General features: G+C 32.6%; 2 protein-coding genes across 7 annotated transcripts; both read right to left on the bottom strand.

Annotated features, from left to right (window-relative positions):
* Positions 1–2,950: 2,950 nt before the first annotated feature.
* LOC140889446 (uncharacterized) lies at positions 2,951–6,409 on the bottom strand. The gene is made up of 6 exons (XM_073297164.1): positions 5,867–6,409; positions 5,643–5,824; positions 4,892–5,588; positions 4,339–4,771; positions 3,124–3,395; positions 2,951–3,007 (listed from the first exon to the last, which is right to left on the bottom strand). The coding sequence occupies exons 1-6, from the start codon at positions 6,407–6,409 to the stop codon at positions 2,951–2,953; spliced, it is 2,184 nt and encodes a 727-aa protein (XP_073153265.1).
* Positions 6,410–16,588: 10,179 nt separating this feature from the next.
* On the bottom strand, positions 16,589–19,338 carry LOC140890664 (uncharacterized). 6 transcript variants are annotated; one of them, XM_073298609.1, is made up of 6 exons: positions 19,156–19,338; positions 19,041–19,083; positions 18,724–18,965; positions 18,436–18,647; positions 17,732–18,352; positions 16,589–17,652 (listed from the first exon to the last, which is right to left on the bottom strand). In XM_073298609.1, exons 4-6 carry the CDS (start codon positions 18,619–18,621, stop codon positions 17,545–17,547), a joined length of 915 nt encoding a protein of 304 aa, XP_073154710.1. In that variant the 5' UTR covers positions 18,622–18,647; positions 18,724–18,965; positions 19,041–19,083; positions 19,156–19,338; the 3' UTR covers positions 16,589–17,544. The 6 variants fall into 6 exon arrangements, with proteins under 6 accessions (XP_073154710.1, XP_073154714.1, XP_073154712.1 ...); XM_073298613.1 differs by having other exon boundaries at positions 19,049–19,083; XM_073298611.1 differs by having other exon boundaries at positions 18,724–19,083.
* Between the last annotated feature and the right edge of the window lie 900 nt (positions 19,339–20,238).

Below are 20,238 nucleotides of genomic sequence, written 5' to 3'. Positions count from 1 at the left end.
CAAGATTATCCTTAGGAGGAACATTACCAGAGGATCTTGAATCATCGCTCTCAGAAGCAGATTCGACAATTGGAGCGGAGGCAGAGGCAGCAGTGGAACCGGAGGGTTTTGTTCGAGCAACAAACTCATAATTGGCATTATCAGAATCTTCGTCGGAGCTTCGATCTTCTTCAGCCATAGAGATGCGGGGACCTTTGTAAAAATGCTTGGACTGGGTAAAATCAGGATTATACCCAGCTTGCCTCTTCGATCTTCTAACCATCGGTGGAGGAGGGTTTACTCGATTCAAAACAGAGAAATCTGGAGGATTCTCCAAATCAATGGCGTTCCTAGGTTCGCCGGGCATGAGAACAGCAAGTGGAACGGATTTCATGGGGACTGGAACGATCGGCAGAGAAGGAGCCGTGGATGGGTCTTTTGGTGTTGCAACACTGGGGGAAACATCGTGATTCATATGACCCATCTCACTTCGAATATCCTGTGTATCAAAGCCTGCCATTGCAAACAAAAGTTTGAGAGTGAGAGAGATAGAGAGGTAGGGCTTACAGAAAACTTGATCGGAAATAAAGAGGATTGAAAAGATGATAATGCCCGATAATCACAAAAACTCATATATAGAACCCTTATCACAAACGGTAATATTCTCCTAACAAACTCATAATTATTCTGATTTTCTTATCTCACCAGGTTACCAACGGTAACTTTTTCCCAACGGCCAAAAATTAAAAACACCGAGATTAAGAGATAAAATCCCATAAATAAGGCAATAATCCAAGATACGTATTTCAGCCCAAATCATCCAGTATTAACTCCACATCAGCTTAAATCCACTGAAACAAAAATCAATCACAAAAATTCAATTTTTAGTAAATAGGGTAATTCATCAAAATTTGTCTATTTGGAACCTTACCCAAAAACAGAACCCTATTAGAAAAAATGCATATGCATGGCCTATTTTATGCCTAAACAGAGTGTAACATAAAATAAAAATGCAATTACAAGAACATGATATGTTTACAAGTGTAGTGTTGCCTCTCGTGTTGACAATATTATCAACAACACCAAAGTTTTTCAAAAAAGTATTTGAAACTTACACACTTGATTACCCTTGATTTCAAAAAAATTTCAGAAGTGGTAGCCTGCACACTAAAAGAACAATCATCATTGGACTCAATTAGGTAGCTTTTTCCATTTTCTTCCGATTATTGATAAAGTTTGTACATATGACATTGGTCATCAAACTTATTAAAAAGCTGAACACTGAATTTGCGAAACCACCTTTCACATGGGACAAGAACATGGAATACACGTACATCCCTCAACTACTTAGTGGTTTAGTCAGAGTTCAAAAGCAAGAGGGTCAGTGTGCCTTAAAAAATTTGCATAAAAACTTGGCATTAATTGAATCACTGTAACAGAGATTTAAACAGCACACATAACAGAGTGTGTGCAGAATGCCTAAAATACTAAAAATGCATGACAAGAAAAACAACAGTGTTGTCGGTAGTGTTATAACACCGAAGACAACACATGCAAATTATTATAATGCACACATGCTGAGAGACCTCCGAAGGGTTGAGAATCTCTCATGATCTAATGCTTTAGTAAAAATGTCTGCCAATTGGTTATTGGTTCCAACAAACTCCATTCGAATCATACCTTTTTCTACCAAATCTCGAATAAAGTGATGACGAATATCAATGTGTTTTGTGCGTGAGTGTTGAACTGGATTCTTTGATATATCAATAGCACTCGAATTATCACAATAAACAATGGGAGGTTCACTCTTAAACCCATAATCTTCAATCATTTGGTTTATGCAAAGAAGTTGTGAACAACAATTTCCGGCTGCCACATATTCAGATTCAGCAGTCGAAAGTGACACACAATTTTGCTTACGACTATACCATGAAACCAAATTATTGCCAAGGTAAAAACACCCACCCGTAGTGCTTTTTCTATCATTAACATCACCAGCCTAATCAGCATCACTAAAACCTACAAGATTAGTGTTGGTTTCCCTCGTATACCATAATCCCAAATCCAATGCACCCGAAACATATTTCAAAATTCTCATAACAGCTTTTAAATGGGTTACCTTTGGATCGATTGGTACCTAGAACATAAACATACACTGAACATGATGTCAGGGCAACTAGCAGTCAAATACAATAGACTCCCTATCATGCTGTGATATATGGTGTTGTCAACACCAGCCGCAACACTGTCTTTTCCCAATTTTTCACTCGAGCCCATAGGAGTTTTCATGTTCTTAACATTCTCTTTGCAAAAAAATTTCACCAAATTCTTTGAATACTTACTTTGACAAAGAAAAATCCCATCATTTGTTTGCTTAACTTGCAAAAAATTAATTCTCCTACCATGCTCATTTCAAAAGTAGAGGACATGCATTCAACAAAACTATCAACATGCTTTTGAGAAGAAGCACCAAAGATAATGTCATCTACATAAACCTGACAAATAAGAATTTCACCTTTAGTTTTTTGAATAAAAAGGGTTTTGTCAACCTCACCTCGTTTGAAGCCAATTTCGAGCAAATACTTGGTCAACCTACCATACCAGTGGTGCTTGCTTCAAGCCATAGAGTGTCTTCTTCAACTTGTAAACATGATCCAAGTGGTGTGGATCCTCAAAGCCTTTGGGTTGCTTCACATACACTTTCTCATTTAAAATATCATTTCAAAAATTCACTCTTCACATCCATTTGGTAAAGTTTTATACCCATATGACATGCAATTGCTAGCAATAGTCGGACTGACTCAATGCGGGCAACAGGAGCGAAGGTCTCATCAAAATCAACCCCCTCAACCTGCGTATACCCTTGAGCAACCGACCTTGCTTTGTTCCTAATGATGTTTCCTGATTCATCGGTTTTACTTTTGAAGATCCATTTTGTACCAATGACATTACCACGATCAGGGAGTGGAACTTAAAACCATACATCATTTTGGACAAATTGCTCAAGTTCCTCATGCATGGCATTTACCTAAAATTCATAATTCAAAGCATCATTGACATTCTTAGGTTCAATACTGGAGACAAAACAAGAATGCATTACCTGTGAGTATATGGAACTCATGCATACTAACCCAACCATCTTACTGTATTCAACTTTGTCCTTAGCTCGGGTTTGCCGTGTTCCATGAACATCTCCAATAATCTGTGATGATGGATGATTATTTTGTATCTTGCTTGGAATGTCCTTTTCAGTGGATACCTCAGTTTCCTCATTATTTTGAGAATTTTCTTCATGAAAGTTTCTGGGGGAACCAATGTTGTGTTTGGTGTTGCAACTTCAGGAACAATACTGTGTTCTTCGTGAGGAATTTCCAGCAAGCCTTCAATATCATCTTCAGTAATTTTTCCTTTGAGATCTACACCATCATAAAAAAAAACATTAATAGATTCCATAATTGTTCTAGTCCTAAGGTTATACATCCTATATTCACGACTATTTTTAGAATAACCAAGGAACAAACACTTATCACTTTTGGAATCAAATTTTTCTAGGTTATTTCTATCATTCAAAACATAGCACACACAGCCAAAAAAATGAAAATAATTAAGATTTGGTCTCTTTCACATGAGGATTTCATAGGAAGTCATCGAAGATCCACTTCTCAAATAAACACGATTGGAAATATGGCACGATGTGTTCAATGCTTCTGCCCAAAATCTCTTGGAGATATTTTTTGAGCTCATCATCACCCTAGCCATCTCTTGCAACGTCCTATTCTTCCTTTTGGAAATTCCATTTTGTTGAGGAGTTTTTGGGGCAGAGAACTCCTGTGAGATGCCCTTCTTATCACACAAAGAAGAAAAATACGAGTTCTCAAATTCCTTTCCATGATCAGTTCTAATCCTTGCTATAGTCAAAGTATGTAGGTTAGTAATCTTGGCAAACAACTTCTTAAAAACATCAAAAGTGTCTGATTTTTCTCTAAGAAATCTTACCCATGTAAAACGAGAAAAATCATCAACACATACCAAAGAATACTTTTTACCTCCATAGTTTTCCACTTCCATGGGACCCATCAAATCCATGTGCAAAAGTTCAAGACACCGTGTTGTCCCACAGTGTTTAACACGGGGTGCGAAACACAGGTTTGCTTACCTTTTTGGCATGCACACAAACATATGGAACACCAGAATTTAGATTTGGAAGACCTCTGACAGCTTCAAACTTACTCAAATTCTTTAAGGTCTTGAAATTCACATGTCCAAGCTTTTGGTGCCATAGAATAAACTCATCAACCTTTGAGTGTCTACATGCCAATTATTCACCGAGTTGGTAGCAATTACCAACTGATCTTGTACCTGTCATAACACAACGATTAGCATTATCAAAAACTTCACAAGTATTCTTCTCAAACTTCACATGAAAGTCATCATCACAGAGTTGACTAATTGAAATTAAATTTGCATTAAGTCCTTCAACGTGTAAGACGTTATGAAGTTTTGGAAACCCTTCCACGTTGAGTGTTCCTTTGCCAACTATTCTTCCTTTTGCACAACCTCCATACGTCACTCTACCACCATTTTGTTCAATGTAGTCCATGAGGTGATCTTTCAAACCTATCATGTGCCGAGAGCTTCCACTGTCAAAGTACCAATTTCCTGCAGTGTTAGATTCCAAGGAAGTATAAATAACAAAACTTTTAACATCAGACTTCTGTACCCAAACTTTCTTCGCAGTGGATTCTTGTCTGCCAGTGTTGCGCTTGGTGTTGGACAACACGGGAGGCAACACCTGCTTAGATTCCCACAAAATATAGTCATTTTTAAGCTTACGACAAAAAGTCCTGATGTGACCAGGTTTGAGACAATAATGACATACAAAAGGACGCTTCCATTATTTTGGCTTTGGGACAGAAACATTCTTCTCAACAATGGGTTTTTTACCTTTCGAAACAGTTGAAGGATGGTTCAAAGAATCACTACCTTCCTTCACAAACACTGGTATTTTGGAAGTTTCACCAGTTTCAAAAACACTTTCTTTAAAACCAAGACCAAACTTATCATTCTTACCCATAATCAAAAGAGAATCAAGTTTGCTTGAATTGAAATTAAATTTATCAAGTGTTGTTTTTGCTCTTTCAAGTTCCGAATTCAGCAACCCTAATTCCAGATCTTTCTTACTCATGAGAACCTCCAATCTAGCCACAGCCGCTTTCAATTCAGTATTCTCTTTTGTAAGGGTTGTGTTCAACTGATTCCTCTTGATCCAATCACAGTACAACTCTTCATAGAGTTTTTGAATACCTTCAAGAGTATAAGCATCAACTACCTGTTCTTCATGATCACTGAAATTATCAAGGTTAGAAGCAACAAAACAAACATATTCTTGAACTGTGTTGCGTCCAGATGTGGCAACACGGGAGCCAACACCAAGTGGATTAATCTGAAAATTTTTCTTACTCTCTAGCAAAGCAGTAAAAGATATGAGATCTGCCTGTTCAGCCTTTTCCTGTTCTCCTTCTGATTCATCATCACTCAGAGAAACATTCAAACCTTTTCGAAGGCGATTGGCACACTCATACGCATAGTGTCCATATCCCTTACATTCCCTGCATTGAACATTATCAAAAATTTTACTTGAGGACTGACTCTTACCTTCATACCTTTGACGAGGTCCTAGAGTATTAGCTGGCTTTTGAGGTTTCTCTGAGATAGGCAATTTAGGAAATTTCAAAGGTTGTGCGCCTTTCACATCCTTCTTTTCTTTCATTACCTTGAGATAATCAGTGAATTTCTTCGAAATCAGGGCAATAGAATTTTCTTCAAGATCAGATTCCTTCACTTCCTGTTAAACTTCAGAAAAATCATTGTAAACGTCATTAGATACTTGAAAGGCAATAGGCTTACCTTTAGTGTCATCTTCAGCTTCCATCTCCATCTCATATGTGCGAAGAGAACTTATCAACTCATCCAAACCCATTATAGATGTATCTTTGGATTCATCTATAGCACAAACTTTGGTGTGAAATCTTTTAGGGACAGAACGAAGCACTTTGGACACAAGTCTCTCGTTCGATATAGGATCACCAAGGACAGATGCTTCGTTTGCAAGGCTCTTCAATCTTCCATCCCTAGCACAAGTACAAGTACCAATTAGATTAAACATATTCATATCAACAGAAGTAAACATAGCATTAAGAGCTTTTGCATTATAAATAGCCGCAGTATTTTCATCGGCTGTCCATTGTGCTCTTGGCTTTGGTCCGGGTACATCATCATCTCTCATAGGTGGTGTCCAACCGTCAAGAACACGTTGCCAAGCCCTGGACTCAATGGATTGAATGTACATGCTCATCTTCAATTTCCAAGGGCCGTAATTTGTCCCATCCAAAATAGGTGGACGAATTGAACTTGTGTACGGAGTATCCATAACTAACCTGTAACACAAACCAAGAACTCACTTAGTAAAGTCAAGTGGTGGCTCTGATGCCACGTGAAAGAAACAGTGTACGTGGTTGGTTATGTAAAATAGGCAGTTTTGTACTTCGTGTTATAACACCACAGACAACACAGTGCAACGAAAATTTAAAGCGTAAATAAAACACAAGTAATTAATTTTGTACGAATATAAAAACTCGTGCGGGTGTCTTAGGGCTAAATATCACTAGTAAACGTAAGATCAGTCTTACAAAGATAATCCTAGTGATTTTACGAAAAGTCAGTAAATTCTAAATTTCTCAATAAGTTGAGAAATCAAACTTGTATCCTAAACAAATCAGAGTAAATATAAGAGATGCAACTCCCGTAGCCTAAATTTGAAGAGACATTAAAGATCTTCAACAACACAGTTCTCACAGTGTTGTTTCTGATGTCTTCAACACGAACGGTAACACGAGGACAAGCAACAACGATAGTTGCAAAACCTGCTTCAGAAATATTCAAATTCTTCAACAGATTTCTTCAGTATATGCGCAGAGAGTTATCGTCTGAAGCTCTATTTTTCTTGTGCGTGAAAAACCCTATTTTATAGATTAGCATCCAAGTCTTGAAGGTTTCCTTAGATAGAGTCCTACATGAATAAGGAAAACAAGTTTTAGTAGGAATAAAACTCTATCAAATCATGCAAATCAAATCTTGATAATATCAAATAATATTATATCTAATAATCACTTTATCAAGACCCAATTTAAGCATGGTAAATATATATCTTAACATATTCGAGATATACACAATATATTTACCAAATATTTGATCTTGTCTAGAAAGCAAAATCTTGTAATTACAAATAAATTAATGGCCGAAAATATCAAGGAATAAAATTCCTTTCATGAACCTATGTGTGCACCGCTGATATGCATCTTCTACATCCAATAGGTGAACCACGTCAACCATATCAAAACTCTAATAAATGGATTCAAAAAAAAGTATATATATATATATATATATATATATATATGTGTGTGTGTGTGTGCGCGCGCGCGCTTAAAAAATTAAAAAAAATAATCAAATTATGTTAACTAGCTTTTTAGTTTCACAAAAACTATACCGTCACAAGGGTTAATTTTGTAAGACGGATTTTTTGTGAGATGAAATTACTTTGATCCGACTCATATATAAAAAATATTACATTTTTATACTAAAAATATTATTTTTATTACAAATATGGATGGGTCGATTCGTCTCACAAATATAGATCTATGAAACCATCTCTTAAGAGATCTACTTCATGAGACCGTCTCTTGTGGATGAGCCAATATTTACAATAAAAGTAATATTTTTTGAATAAAAGAAGTGAGCAAGTCTTTCGTAAAATGGTTTCACGGATCTTTAGCCGTGTGATGGGTCAATCATATCATATTTACAATAAAAAATAATATTTTTGATATAAAAAAAATATTTTTTTCATTAGTGACCTAAATAGAATATCCAACTCACAAATTGACCCGCGACACCGTCTTATAGGAGATTTTTATGAAAAGAAATATTTTATCATGACTCATAAGTGAATCAATTAAGAGATTCGTCAAAAAAAATTTATTGTGTGATCGCCTAACGGGAGTTTATTTTTATTTCTTGGAGGGTTAAAAGTTGGATTGACAAAAGTAGTTTGCATAATAAAATTGAACAAAGACCCGATAAATAATCTTATAAAATAGAATGCATGCCAGAACAAGATAATCATATATGACCGTATTAAAATCTACTAGTAGACTCAATCCTATCCTGTGTTTTAACCATAAGTACCATTTGATTTTGGTTTATAAGATTATAACTATTTTTTTATTAAAGCCAAATTATTTAATTTTATAACAAATAAAATAAAATAATTAACCAGTGAGTCAAGGGGTTTTTTTTATTTTTTGGATTGAAGTGAGTTAAGGATTTTTTTATTTTATATTTTTTGGATTGAAGTGAGTCAAGGATTTGATTTGATATACACGTATTAGAAATTCATCCCTATCTAATCATTTGGACCAACAAGAGATTTGATGAACACGCAATAAATACAAGGTTGATTTTGAAATAAATAATAAAAGGATGTGAAAGTTGTGAGAGTGAGGGCTGGTGTGAAATGATTACTCATAATAGAAATCATGTGAAGAGTAGTAAAATGATAAAAGAAAGTTAATGAACGATTTTTTTAATATTTTTAGCTATTATAAAATAGTAAAAATTTGACTGGAAGTATAGTAGTACCAATTATTTATTGGGCAACTTGGAAATAGGTACTCAAGCCAAACAAAAGTTTGAGTTTAGTATCCAGAGTTGCATTTTCCAAAAAATTCCTTTGTCGTTATTTTAATCATTTTTATTTCTTGAATTATCAAATGTGAAATCAGATTCAAAATCTGATTCACTTGATTCATCAAGATAATAAATATTTTCATCGTCGGATGAAAATTCAATTGTTTCTACTGGATAGAATCCAATAGTATATATTTCTTCAAGAAGTTTAACTTTATTTTTCTTTTCATTTCGTTTTGGACATTCATTCGCATAATGTCCTTCTTCGTTGCACAACCAACATGTGCAATTCTTTCCTTTACCCTTTGGTCAAGGTGGTTTTTTGTTATCAAATTTTTTATAAAATTTTCTTTTATAAGGTTTTCTGAAGAAATTTCTTTTAAATTTCTTTTTCTTATAGGGAATAAATTTTCTATTAAAAGATTTATAAGGTTTATTAAATTTATCCTGTTTCTGTCGTTTTAAATATTTGTGTGACATGTTTGTTTTGCAACCGTATTTCTTTACTGTGAATTCCATTTTGTCACAACAAAGTTTATTGTTTTGTTTGTAAGATCTGGATATTCTTTTATTTAATGTTACTTCATGACATTTCTTTGTTATAACATCTTTAATGAATTTAATAGCTCCTCCTAGTGTTTTGGCATAAGCGCTAGTTAAGAATTCATCTTTACTATTTATTGTTATATTAGGTATTTTATTAAAAATACTTAATTTATAATGTTTTTTTTTTATCAGCATCTATTAACTGATAATAGTTTGTTTCATAATCACATATAAATTCTTATAATAACATAAATTGCATAGTTTAATATTATCTAGAATAAAAATTGCTCTATTTTGTTCTATTTCTTAGCTACCAGATTAGCATCATTATTAGAAACTCCTAAAAATTCTTGGTACAAGGCATCAACAAATAGTTTGAAATATCGATGTCCTGTCATTCCTTGTGGTAGATTAGTAATTACTAGGTTTTCAGCTCAAGTTCTTACTGCTCCTACCAATGTCATTTTTATCATCTCATGAGTTAAAACTTGAATATTCTCACTTTTGTCTAATAATGGTGTTAATTGAATTTGTACTGATAGTTCATTTGCCCAATGATCTATCTTTGATTTTCTTTCTTTAGTTGTTGAACAACCTAAATCTAAAATATTTTGTTTCACAAATCCTGATGTTTTTTATTCTTTAAGAATGTCTCTAACATCTTTATAAGATCCAGAGTATTGGTCTCTGTTGTATTTAAATTCTTCATCATCTCTTCCACCACTACCTCCTACATTTGTTCGTAGATTTAATTGTGGTCTAGAATCATCTTCAGACTCTGATTCTGAAATATCCATATCTCTGTATTGTTCTGATTTCTGATGTGAATGATATAATTCTTCTGTATTTACTCCTATTTGTTCAGATTCAGATGAGTCTGTTTCACTAAACATCTCCATACTTATGTTTGCCATAACTAAGGGAATTTCTATACCATGATTCAATTTTGAATTGTGGTTCTTCTTTCATTTTCCTTTTTCCTTTATCTATTGGAAGAACTTCCTTAAGATAGTTTAATATTTCATTACTATGTCTTTCTTGTTCAATTATTAATCTAGTCGTTGCTAAATCAGTATATTCTTTGAAATTCTTCTCTAATTCTTGTATTGATAGATTGATCTTATTGATATTATTTTCTAAATCTCCTAGATATTTTTCTAATTTTATTAAGGACGTCATTGCGATGAGGTTGATTCATTAACAATAGCTTGTTTAATTTTAAGAATATTTTGATTCATGGTTCCAATCTTTTCAAGAATATCTTCATCATTTCTAGCAAATGATAATGATCTTCTTGGTACAGACTGTTTTGTGATTTGGAGGTCATCTGAACTCCATCTTTTATAGGGATTTATTTCTTCAATAAATGCTTTTTGAGGGTGTTCAATTCTTGTAATATTTTCAAACATTCTTTCAACAGAAATAGTTGGTTTTGTTGAAATTATTCCTGTTTGAGAATTAGTACTTATTGCTAAACCGACAACATAGTTTATATTGATCGAATGGTTTTCTGTTAACATAAGATTATTTCTATAAAAGTAATAATCTAATATTAAAACATCATTTATGTTTTTATCAAAAAGAGATATATTGTATTGTGGATAAATACAAAATTTCATCTTTTTGTAACATAAGTTTCCTTCAATTTTTCTAAGGATAGAATCCTCGAAATTACGTATCCTTTTGTCACGAACTGTAATTTCAATTGATGTATTTATTCCTTCTCGGTAGTGAGCTGATACTATTATTTTGATTCATCCAATGTGAACATATTTCAGTTCAAATCGTTCTTTTTCACTGGCTTTTGTCATGATGGTATCAATATCTTGAGTTGTTAATAACTTTAGAGTATTAGACCTTGATTCGTTATTTATTTTACAAGATCGTTCTTTTGTACGAATCGAATAATAAATTAATTTTTTTCTGGGATTAATAAAATTTGAAATCTTGCTTAATATTCCTGGTTGGTCTATTAGATTTGTTTTTGAATTAGAAAACCCTGTTTTTTTGTATCTCAACAAACTTATTCTGATTAAATATAATATTCAAATTATACTCTTGGTTCTCTTCAGATTCATCAATCTGACTATTATGATTTGGAATTGTTACTTCTGTCATTTTAACAGATGATAGAACTTCTTAATTTTCTTAAGGCTATTAAAAGCCTTTTTGTTAAATCTATCTGTTCTAATAAATTTTGAAAATCTTCGAAACTATTAATTGAAGATTGACAATTTTTAAGATGTTTCAAATTGTTTTCACAATTTTCTATATCAAAATTTATATTTTGAGAATATAAATTAAAGATATTCATTTTCGTATTTTCTTACATTTTCCATTTAGTAAAAATTGTTACTTTTATTATTTTATTTTTGTTGATCGGATTTCGATAACAAAATTTGTTCTTATTCATAACATATTATTATGTCTTCAATTTCATCATTTTCAGAAATTTGAATTAACATTTTCCAGTTGCTTGAAAAATGTTTTTTTTTTATGATTTTTGAAATAAAAGGTTTGGAGATCTTTTATTTTATTCCATAATTGATCTATTTGACGTAAATCTTTTAGTAAGATTATTTTATTAAATAAATTTTTAATCTCAATATCTAAAGTTAATCCAGGCATTAATAATCTGCTTTAATTAACCACTCTAATACCAGGTTGCGGAATTATTCAAATTCTTATAAATTTTCTCATTCATGGCTTTACAGATCTGATTCATTTATAACAGATAAATGTTTTCAAATTAGTTTGGTTCCATTCATGGGTTATAATTACAACTTTTAGTTGATAAATTGATTCGAATATGGTTAAATCAAAAGTATTTAAACGATATTCATGAAATGTATCATATTCATGATCATCTTCTATTTCAAACCAGTTTTTTATTATCAATCTTCCATTTCTTATGAAGGATGATGACATGATTAACGTATTTTGAATATTTCTTTGAATTAAGGGCTACAGGAGATTTAGGAAGGTTACCTTGTTTGAATGAATCTTGGTTTTGAGCAAAGGCCAAATCCTTGCTTTCCCTTAACGATCACTTGATCAACTGGTACTTGCTCTATGGATCTCCAGGTTTACTCTAACCATGAATCTTCAATGGTTGGTTTCCAACCTTATCCTCCTTACGCCCTGCTTGTTTAGTTATTAGCCATAAGACTTATTTTTGTTTCTGATTTTATGTTTCTTAGTTTCTGATAGTTTTCATACGTCTTGTATGAACCAGATTGTAATAAACTAAGAAGAGAGAGATACTTAAACTTCGCTTCCCTTATTTACAGCACAAAACATCTCCTTTTATAGGCGTGGAGAAACGCATACATAATAAAAGAAAAGAGGGGGACCACCCGATACTACATAATGAAAAACAGCTCATTTTACATCTGAGTGGATGCCTTTAACATGTGGTGTGGTCCACGATTTTATTTGTTTTTACATCGTGTCACTTTCTGAATCACTAGTACATTCGGACCATTTCTTTATTGGTTTGTCTTCTTTGACAGCTGCTTCTTCTGTCTAAATGGTTTGGCAATGTCCACATTTGTGAGTGGAAATCATTGTTCTTAGTCTTTGACATAGCATTTGTTGGGTTTCTTGGGTCATGTCAACTCTTGCTTCATAGATTGGAGCTTCGAATTGAGCTAACATGGCTTGTTCTTTCTTTTGGATTGTTTCCCTGCGTCCAGTGGTTAATAAAATTTTACTGGTTGCAAAATTTATTTTAATCTTTGAGTTTCCATCAATCTTTCCTGTCTTTGAGATCATGTCAATCAACGTCTTTATTCTTATCTCAAGAAGTGTTGAGATATCCATTACTGGTTTATCTTCATTTGATCCTTCGAATAAAAACTTGTCCTTTTGTTTTCGACATTGAATATATACCATTGGTTGATAGAATTTGTTATCATCCCAATCTGGAAGGGTTGAGTGAATACTCAATGTTAATACTGGATTGTCCTTAAAGACTGCTTTCTTGAACTGGATGATACTATTTCTCAACTGATATGGAAATAGTTCTATGTCTTGATTGTTGGGACTGACTTCCAATCCACTTAATAATCCATTTGAAAAGAATCTTGCAACTTCATGCGCTGGATCACCTTGCAGTGTTCTTGCTCTTGATATGCTCTGTGTGTCACAAGTTTGTAGCCAAGATTCTGCAGATGGTTTGGCTATTTTTAAATAGTTTAGTGTTTCAAAGAATTCAGTCTTGAGTTTTTCTGAAAAATTTGTTTTTTCAAAAATTGGTTTTTGTGGTCGCAGATTGACCATCTTTCTTTCTCTTGCTTCAAGGGCACTTTTAAACGTCCTTTATTTTTTTTCATTTTTATCATTGTTGGCTGTGACCACCGGTTCTTTCTTCTTTTCTTTTTCTTGGTTATCAGTGTTGGCTGTGACCACTGACTGTTTTTCATTCATCTCCATTATTTTGTTAAATGGAGTTGCTAACTTGATTGGAGTTTTTGGTGAGGATGATGATGATGATGTTGTCATCTTTTCTTTAATCCTCTGAATTTTTCCTTTTATATTCTTTTTTCTTTGTTGAAGAATCTGAATTTCTTCATCTATGTCAATCAATTGTTCTTCTAATTGATTTAATTGTTCCATCCTGCACAATAAAACATATATATATATAAATGGTTAGAAATTTAACTCTTTTTCGTGAGTAACTCGGATAGTTTTATTATGCGTATCATTGCATTTATGAAATTCTTTTGCAAGAATTGAATCAATCTTCATAAATGAGATTGATTGTATTTACTCATAGAGTAATTCATGTTTCTGAATATAAATCTCATTTTCATCAATTTATATTTCCCATGCTTTCTGAGGAATGTTCGGATGACTGAAAGTCATAAAATAATTCATGTCTCTGAATATAAATCTCATTTCATCAATTTATATTTCCCATGCTTTCTAAGGCATGTTCGGATGACTCGTGGTCATTTTCTGGATCACTTAGGATCTCTTTTGTTATTCCGTTGCTACGGATAGTATAATTTGGATGAAGTTCTCTGGTTAATGCGTCGGGTAATGAATTATCCGTTTCTTTGACATGTTGGATTTCGAACTGATAATGGTTCAATTCTAATTGCCATCTAATTAGCCTTGCTGCATTTCTCCCTGCATTTCTTGATATTTTTCTTGTCTTGAAATATGTTAAATTCATATTATCTGTTCTTACTAAAAATGGTTTAGGAATAAGATAAATTTCATAAGTCTTAATTGTGAATATTAAAGCTAATAATTCTTTTTCATTTGAATGATAATTTAATTGTGCACCTTGAAAAGTTCCTGATGTATAATTGCATAATTCTTCATTATTTCTAGTAGCTATTTTAGTAAGTTCTTCTAAAATTCTTTCTCCTGTATAAGCTTTTAAACATGCTCCCCAGTATTCATCTGAAGCGTCTGTTTCAATTATTATTATATTTTTATTGGAAGAAAAATATAACTCAGGAAGATTACTAATTATTTTATTTTTAATAGTATCTATATAATTAGTATCTTCTTTAGACCATTTCCACTTGTAGTCTTGTTTAAATTTTACCTGAAGAGGTTTTTTGATTTCTGCAAGTTTCTTAATGTAATTTTCAGAATAAGTTAATAATCCTAAAAATCTTCTTAATTGATCTTTATCCTTGATTTTACTAGGAAAATCGTGAATTTTCTTAAGTATATGCTGTAAACAATGTTTTCCATCTTCTATTTGTAATCCTAAATAATTTACTTTTTTTTTTAAACAATTGTGCTTTCTTTTCAGAAAGTATAATTTCATCTTTATGACAAATATCTAATACTGTCATGAGGTCTTTATAATGTTGATCTAGTGTTTTTGAATAAATTAATATGTCATCTATATAAACACAACAAAAATCTACATATGATTTAAAAGATTCATCCATATATCTTTGAAAGATACCTGGTGCTTTTTTAAGTCCGAAAGGTAATACAGTCCATTGATACTGTCCTTTTGGACAACTGAATGATGTAAGTAATTGTGCTTGTGGTTTTAGCTGAATTTTCCAGAATCCTGATTTACAATCTAAACTGGAGAAATATTTCATTCCTCCTATATAAGATAGTAAATCATTCTTGTTTGGGATGTAATATCCATCCATAATTGTTGCATTATTCATTTTTCGATAATAAATTACCATTCTTTTCTTATCAGTGTCTTTCTTACTGACATAAAAGGCTGGTGAAGAGTGTGGACTCTTGCTTGGGATGATTATCTTAAGTTTTAGTAATTCTTGAACCTCGTTTTCGAATATTTTTACATCATCCGTGTTGCATCTTCTTGGTGCTTCACGGATTATGATATTAGGGTCTTTAAGTTTTATTGAAGCAATGAATTGTTTTCTTTTCTTAATTTTGTCCTGAGGATTTTCAGAACAAATATCATGAAATTTTTTCATGATTTCTTTTTCATGATTAATTGTTAAAATATTTTCTATTTTTAGTTCTATTGGATTTGTATTTCGTTTATGAAAATTCTTTGTAAATCCTTCATTTTCTACACGAAATGTTGTTCGTATTTTAGGAATAAAAATCATTGATGATCCTTTGTTTAAAGTTATGTAATTTTCAAATTGTGTAAAGGGAAGATATTCTCTTAAAAAGTTATTTCCTATTATAATGTCCATTCCTGATTCTATTTGATATATAATGGGTATTACAAATTTTGTTTCTTCTATTTCTATTTTTAATTTTTCTGCTACTGTATTAAGCATGATTATTGATTCATCTCCTATTCGAACTTTTAATCCTTTGTCGTATTTCTTTCAATAATGAGTTGGGAGTATGTGTTTACTTGTTAGACACATACTTGATCATGTATCAACATAAGCATGTATATGATATGGTTTATGTTTTTTGATTTTAATTTGAATTTTTATATAAATACTATTTGGATTTTGTTTTGTTTTTAGTATCCATTATCTCACCTTTTTTTTAGTGATTTATTAGAATTTTTAATAGATAAGGGTAGAATTGGTATTTTTAAACAAAATTTTCTCTCTCCAGGGAGTAGAAAATAAGTTTTAATGGGTTAGGTATTAAAATGTAAGATGAAAATAGGTTTGAGTATGAATTTATAATTTACCCTTATTTATTCATTATAAATTATGTAATGTCATTTTGTCATTTCACTGATAAAATTGAGACATCCACTAAACACTTTGATGAACTTAATAAATTATAAAGGATGTGAATAACAAAAAAAAAAAAAAAAAAAGAGAGATTCTTGATGACAAACAAGAAACAATAAGCAATTAACAAAATTGTATTTTCAGGTAGTTTTTGGATAAAAACATAAGTTGATTTGAAAAACAGTTGTTTGAATAAATTCTTTTAAATGACATCTATACTTCATATCTGTCATAATTATCTATTAAATATATCTATTTACATAAATAAACATGGTTCGGTTCTATATAAATTCATATAAGCAGTAAAATAAATTTGAAATTCATGACTTAAAATATTTCAATCCAAGTGTATTCTAATTTTAGTGGACACAAAAGCTTTTATGAGATCTTCAAATTTTCGACTAAACCCAAATCATTAAAAAATATTACTTTTTAGGTTAATTATTTTAATTTTCACTAAATATATGGACCAAGTTGACTAATCTCATGATCCGTGAGACCATATACTCTAATCTAATAGAAAAAAAATACATATAAAAGAGCCTCACGAGTCAATTTTGTGAGACGAATATCAGACCTAACCCTACTTGACCCGAGCTAACACGAAAAGATATTATTTTTAATTTTAAAAATATTACCTTTAGACTGGATCGGCCTGTCTAATAGAGTCTCACACAAGACATGCTCACCTTATAATATAACAGCATGTACAATCGGTAGGAGTCACTAAGATAAGTAGATAACCCTATGCTTTTTCCATGCAACTCCAAATCTATGCAATTCTATTACATGATATGATGTCATAAGCTGAGAAAATGGAAAGATTAATTGTTGTGCCGTTTGCTAAAATTATCGTTAAATGTCGTAAAGAAATTGAAAGCATTAAGGAAAAAAAGACTTTTTAGTAAAAATAAATCTAATGAAAATTAAACCCAAGAAAAGAATAGATACGAATCACGTTAAAATACTTAAAATTTGAATGTGTAGTAGAAATAAAATGGGCATATGATAAAGCTATTTCTGAATCAGGCAACAACTCATGGTTACTTAGTCCTCAGAGAAATGACCTCAGGATTTTAGCAGACATGCATGCGAAAGATAATTCAAAAGCAGACTAAAAGGTGCACCATTCTTCTTGCTCTGGATCTGTCATTAAGAATGGCTTAAGACCATCCGTTAAAGCCGAAGTCGACGTAAGAGATGCCTTGAGTATGCTTAAAGCCTGAAAAACCACAAGGAATTAATCCCATTTCAACTCGCGAATGATCTTTCTCTAAAAAAAAGCTAAAATTAATATTTACCTCTCTGACCCCAACATTGATGTCTAGTTCCTCGACATCAGATGGAGGAATTTTCATTTGGTCAAGAATGGAGATGGTAGATGCCGGAGGAGTCGACACTACCAAATCATCGGACACCGTGAACAAGGCGGGCCCCTTTACACAACGGCGTTGATCTCTGTTTTCGGTGGCATTGACAGGGTAAAAACTAGGAGTACCTGGTTGGTTGAGAGGAAAAAACGGTTCAGGTGATGTGTTGTTTGTATCAAAACATATCACGAATGGTTCACCACACAACTTCATAATGCTTCTGCACAAGTTATCTACACTTCCCAGACAAGCCTTCCCATCAAATAGCATTTCGATTGTTCTTAAGGGAAGTAAGGTAAAACTGAGAATAAAATCCGCAAAGTCTTCTCGCGATTGAACTAACAAAACCCTGCGTGTTGATTTTTGTACCAGGGCTTTCACATTCATCGGGCAACAATCCGTAGGTCGAAGTTCATGAGTCTTAGGCAGTAAAGAATCATGTGTAACCATTACACTTTCATCAAGGGTGGCGTTTCCAGCTGACGAACCAAGACGAAAGACATCGGTTAGGGGAGTTTTAGAAACTAAAAATATCTCCACCAGCCTCGTTGCCTGATCCAAAGGAAAAGACGAATTAAACTATGAAGAGGAACATATATATATATAATTAAACAAGGGAAAGGAATCTTATCAACCTGATTACTACTGAAGGTCAAAGTTCGCTCTTCCAGCGAAGCTCTGTCATCATGAATGCCATTAACTTCCAGAACATGTAAGTATGATCCCGGCGTATTAGTCAGAATCTGTAAATCATCGGTGATGATGAAAGATGAAACATGTCCGGTTAAAAAGCTTCCGAACCCACGATCAAACTCGGTCATTTACTCTTTAATCCTCGAAGCCACCACTGCCGATGATAAGTAAGTAAGCAACAGTATTTCACATTGTCAGTTGATCACAAACTCACACATCATCGTACTTACCGGCATCGCGGCCAATCTGGAGATGGCTTCTATCCAGATTTAGTAAACCTTGAAACAGAGAATTGAAGCTTCCAATAGTTGCTGCCTTGTTGCCATGGTACTGGACTAGGGCTCCCACTATTGCTCCCAGTGGTAACATCAGGATTTTGGATAAACCGAGAACAAATTTTCTATCTACTTCAGCAAACAAAACTTTGTTGCTTTCTTTTATCACAAAAAATTTCAAGACTCCCCAAATGCCCCTAATTCAACACATGACACAAATTAATCGATATAAACATACAATCAACAGCCCAGAAAATGCTGCGATGACTTACGATCATACAGGTTTTTTAAAGCAGATCCTGCTGCCCAAATTTTCTGAGGAAACGTGATAAGATTAACGTCAAAAAAATAAAGAAAACCACAATTTTTGTGTACCCAAATCTTTACCTTTGCAAACCACGCAGCAAAAGCACTGAAATTTTGGGCCAATCCATGATCCGCCATCACCACAGACCGAAAACTCGATACTTCTATGAGTGGGTAATGGGTTCCGAGTGGGCACAAAAACCAAGGGAGATTTTTGAACCTACGAAACGCGTCGCATTTATTGTCGGGGGTGAGCGAAGAATCAGCAGCCGATTGACTTTCCTTTGAAAATTTAATTTATTTCGAATATATGAGTCTATGATTTTCTCAATATTTTGTTATCCGCCAAATTGGCAATTAACCGACGTATGAAAAGGCTTTACATGTTATGTTACGCTAAAAATATTATTATTTTTATTATAAATATAAGTCAAGTCGAGGATCGAGATCCATCTCGTTCATATAAAATTTTTTTTAACCGTTAATACATATAAATATTAATTTGATATCAATTTTATAGGAGACCTATTTCTGATATTTTTTTGAACAAACTTGAACTCTATATTAATGATCTGAATAATCACGAGTTACAAGTTGGTTTACTCAAACAGGTAAATTTCTAGACATCAAACAAAAAGATGCAGGGAAAGAAATAACAAAGACAAATAATGTGTCACAGTATTGGTCGATCCTGATATGAAAAATAAAAAAAGATTGGAAATCAGACAATAATGAATTTATCTCTAAAGCACAAGCTCCAAAAATCACTTAAAGAATCCGTGGTTGTTTGCATCGCCAAAAGTGAGTTAGATCTCACACACAAACTCGTTTTAACCAGTGTTCTAAAAAACTTGATTAAACCTCGTTTAATCTCGTTTAAGCTTGAAACTTCTCCAAAACGCCTCATTTTGGCTTAAAACGGTAAAAAAAATCGTTTCGGCTAAAAACGGTCAAACACATGTTGATCATATTAAGTGTCATTAAATACGCTTAAGTGCAATTTTTTAAAATACCAAAATTGATTAATAACACGAAGAAGAACATGAATTATCAAATTTATTAGTAAGTAATGCTAGCAATGTAAAAAATTGTACAATCTGGGATATTTAAGTGTACCAATGATGAGTATATGCAGTACATATTGAAGAATATTAATACTAATAT

The sequence above is a fragment of the Henckelia pumila genome, chromosome 3 (genome assembly GCF_033568475.1).
Source record: "Henckelia pumila isolate YLH828 chromosome 3, ASM3356847v2, whole genome shotgun sequence".
Classification (NCBI taxonomy): domain Eukaryota; kingdom Viridiplantae; phylum Streptophyta; class Magnoliopsida; order Lamiales; family Gesneriaceae; genus Henckelia; species Henckelia pumila.
The sequence above is the reverse complement of the archived record's forward strand: the minus strand, read 5'-3'. Positions and strand labels throughout refer to the sequence as shown.

Coding starts and splice junctions, on each gene's coding strand:
- LOC140889446 (XM_073297164.1), bottom strand. CDS start 6,409: ATGGATACTCCGTACACAAGTTCAATTCGTCCACCTATTTTGGATGGG. Junction 5,825..5,866: donor GTAAGCCTATTGCCTTTCAA/GTATCTAATGAC, acceptor GAAGTTTAACAG/GAAGTGAAGGAATCTGATCT. Junction 3,008..3,123: donor TAAGGACAAAGTTGAATACA/GTAAGATGGTTG, acceptor TATGAATTTTAG/GTAAATGCCATGCATGAGGA.
- LOC140890664 (XM_073298611.1), bottom strand. CDS start 18,621: ATGACCGAGTTTGATCGTGGGTTCGGAAGCTTTTTAACCGGACATGTT. Junction 18,353..18,435: donor TGACCTTCAGTAGTAATCAG/GTTGATAAGATT, acceptor CCTTTGGATCAG/GCAACGAGGCTGGTGGAGAT. Junction 17,653..17,731: donor TCAATGTTGGGGTCAGAGAG/GTAAATATTAAT, acceptor GTGGTTTTTCAG/GCTTTAAGCATACTCAAGGC.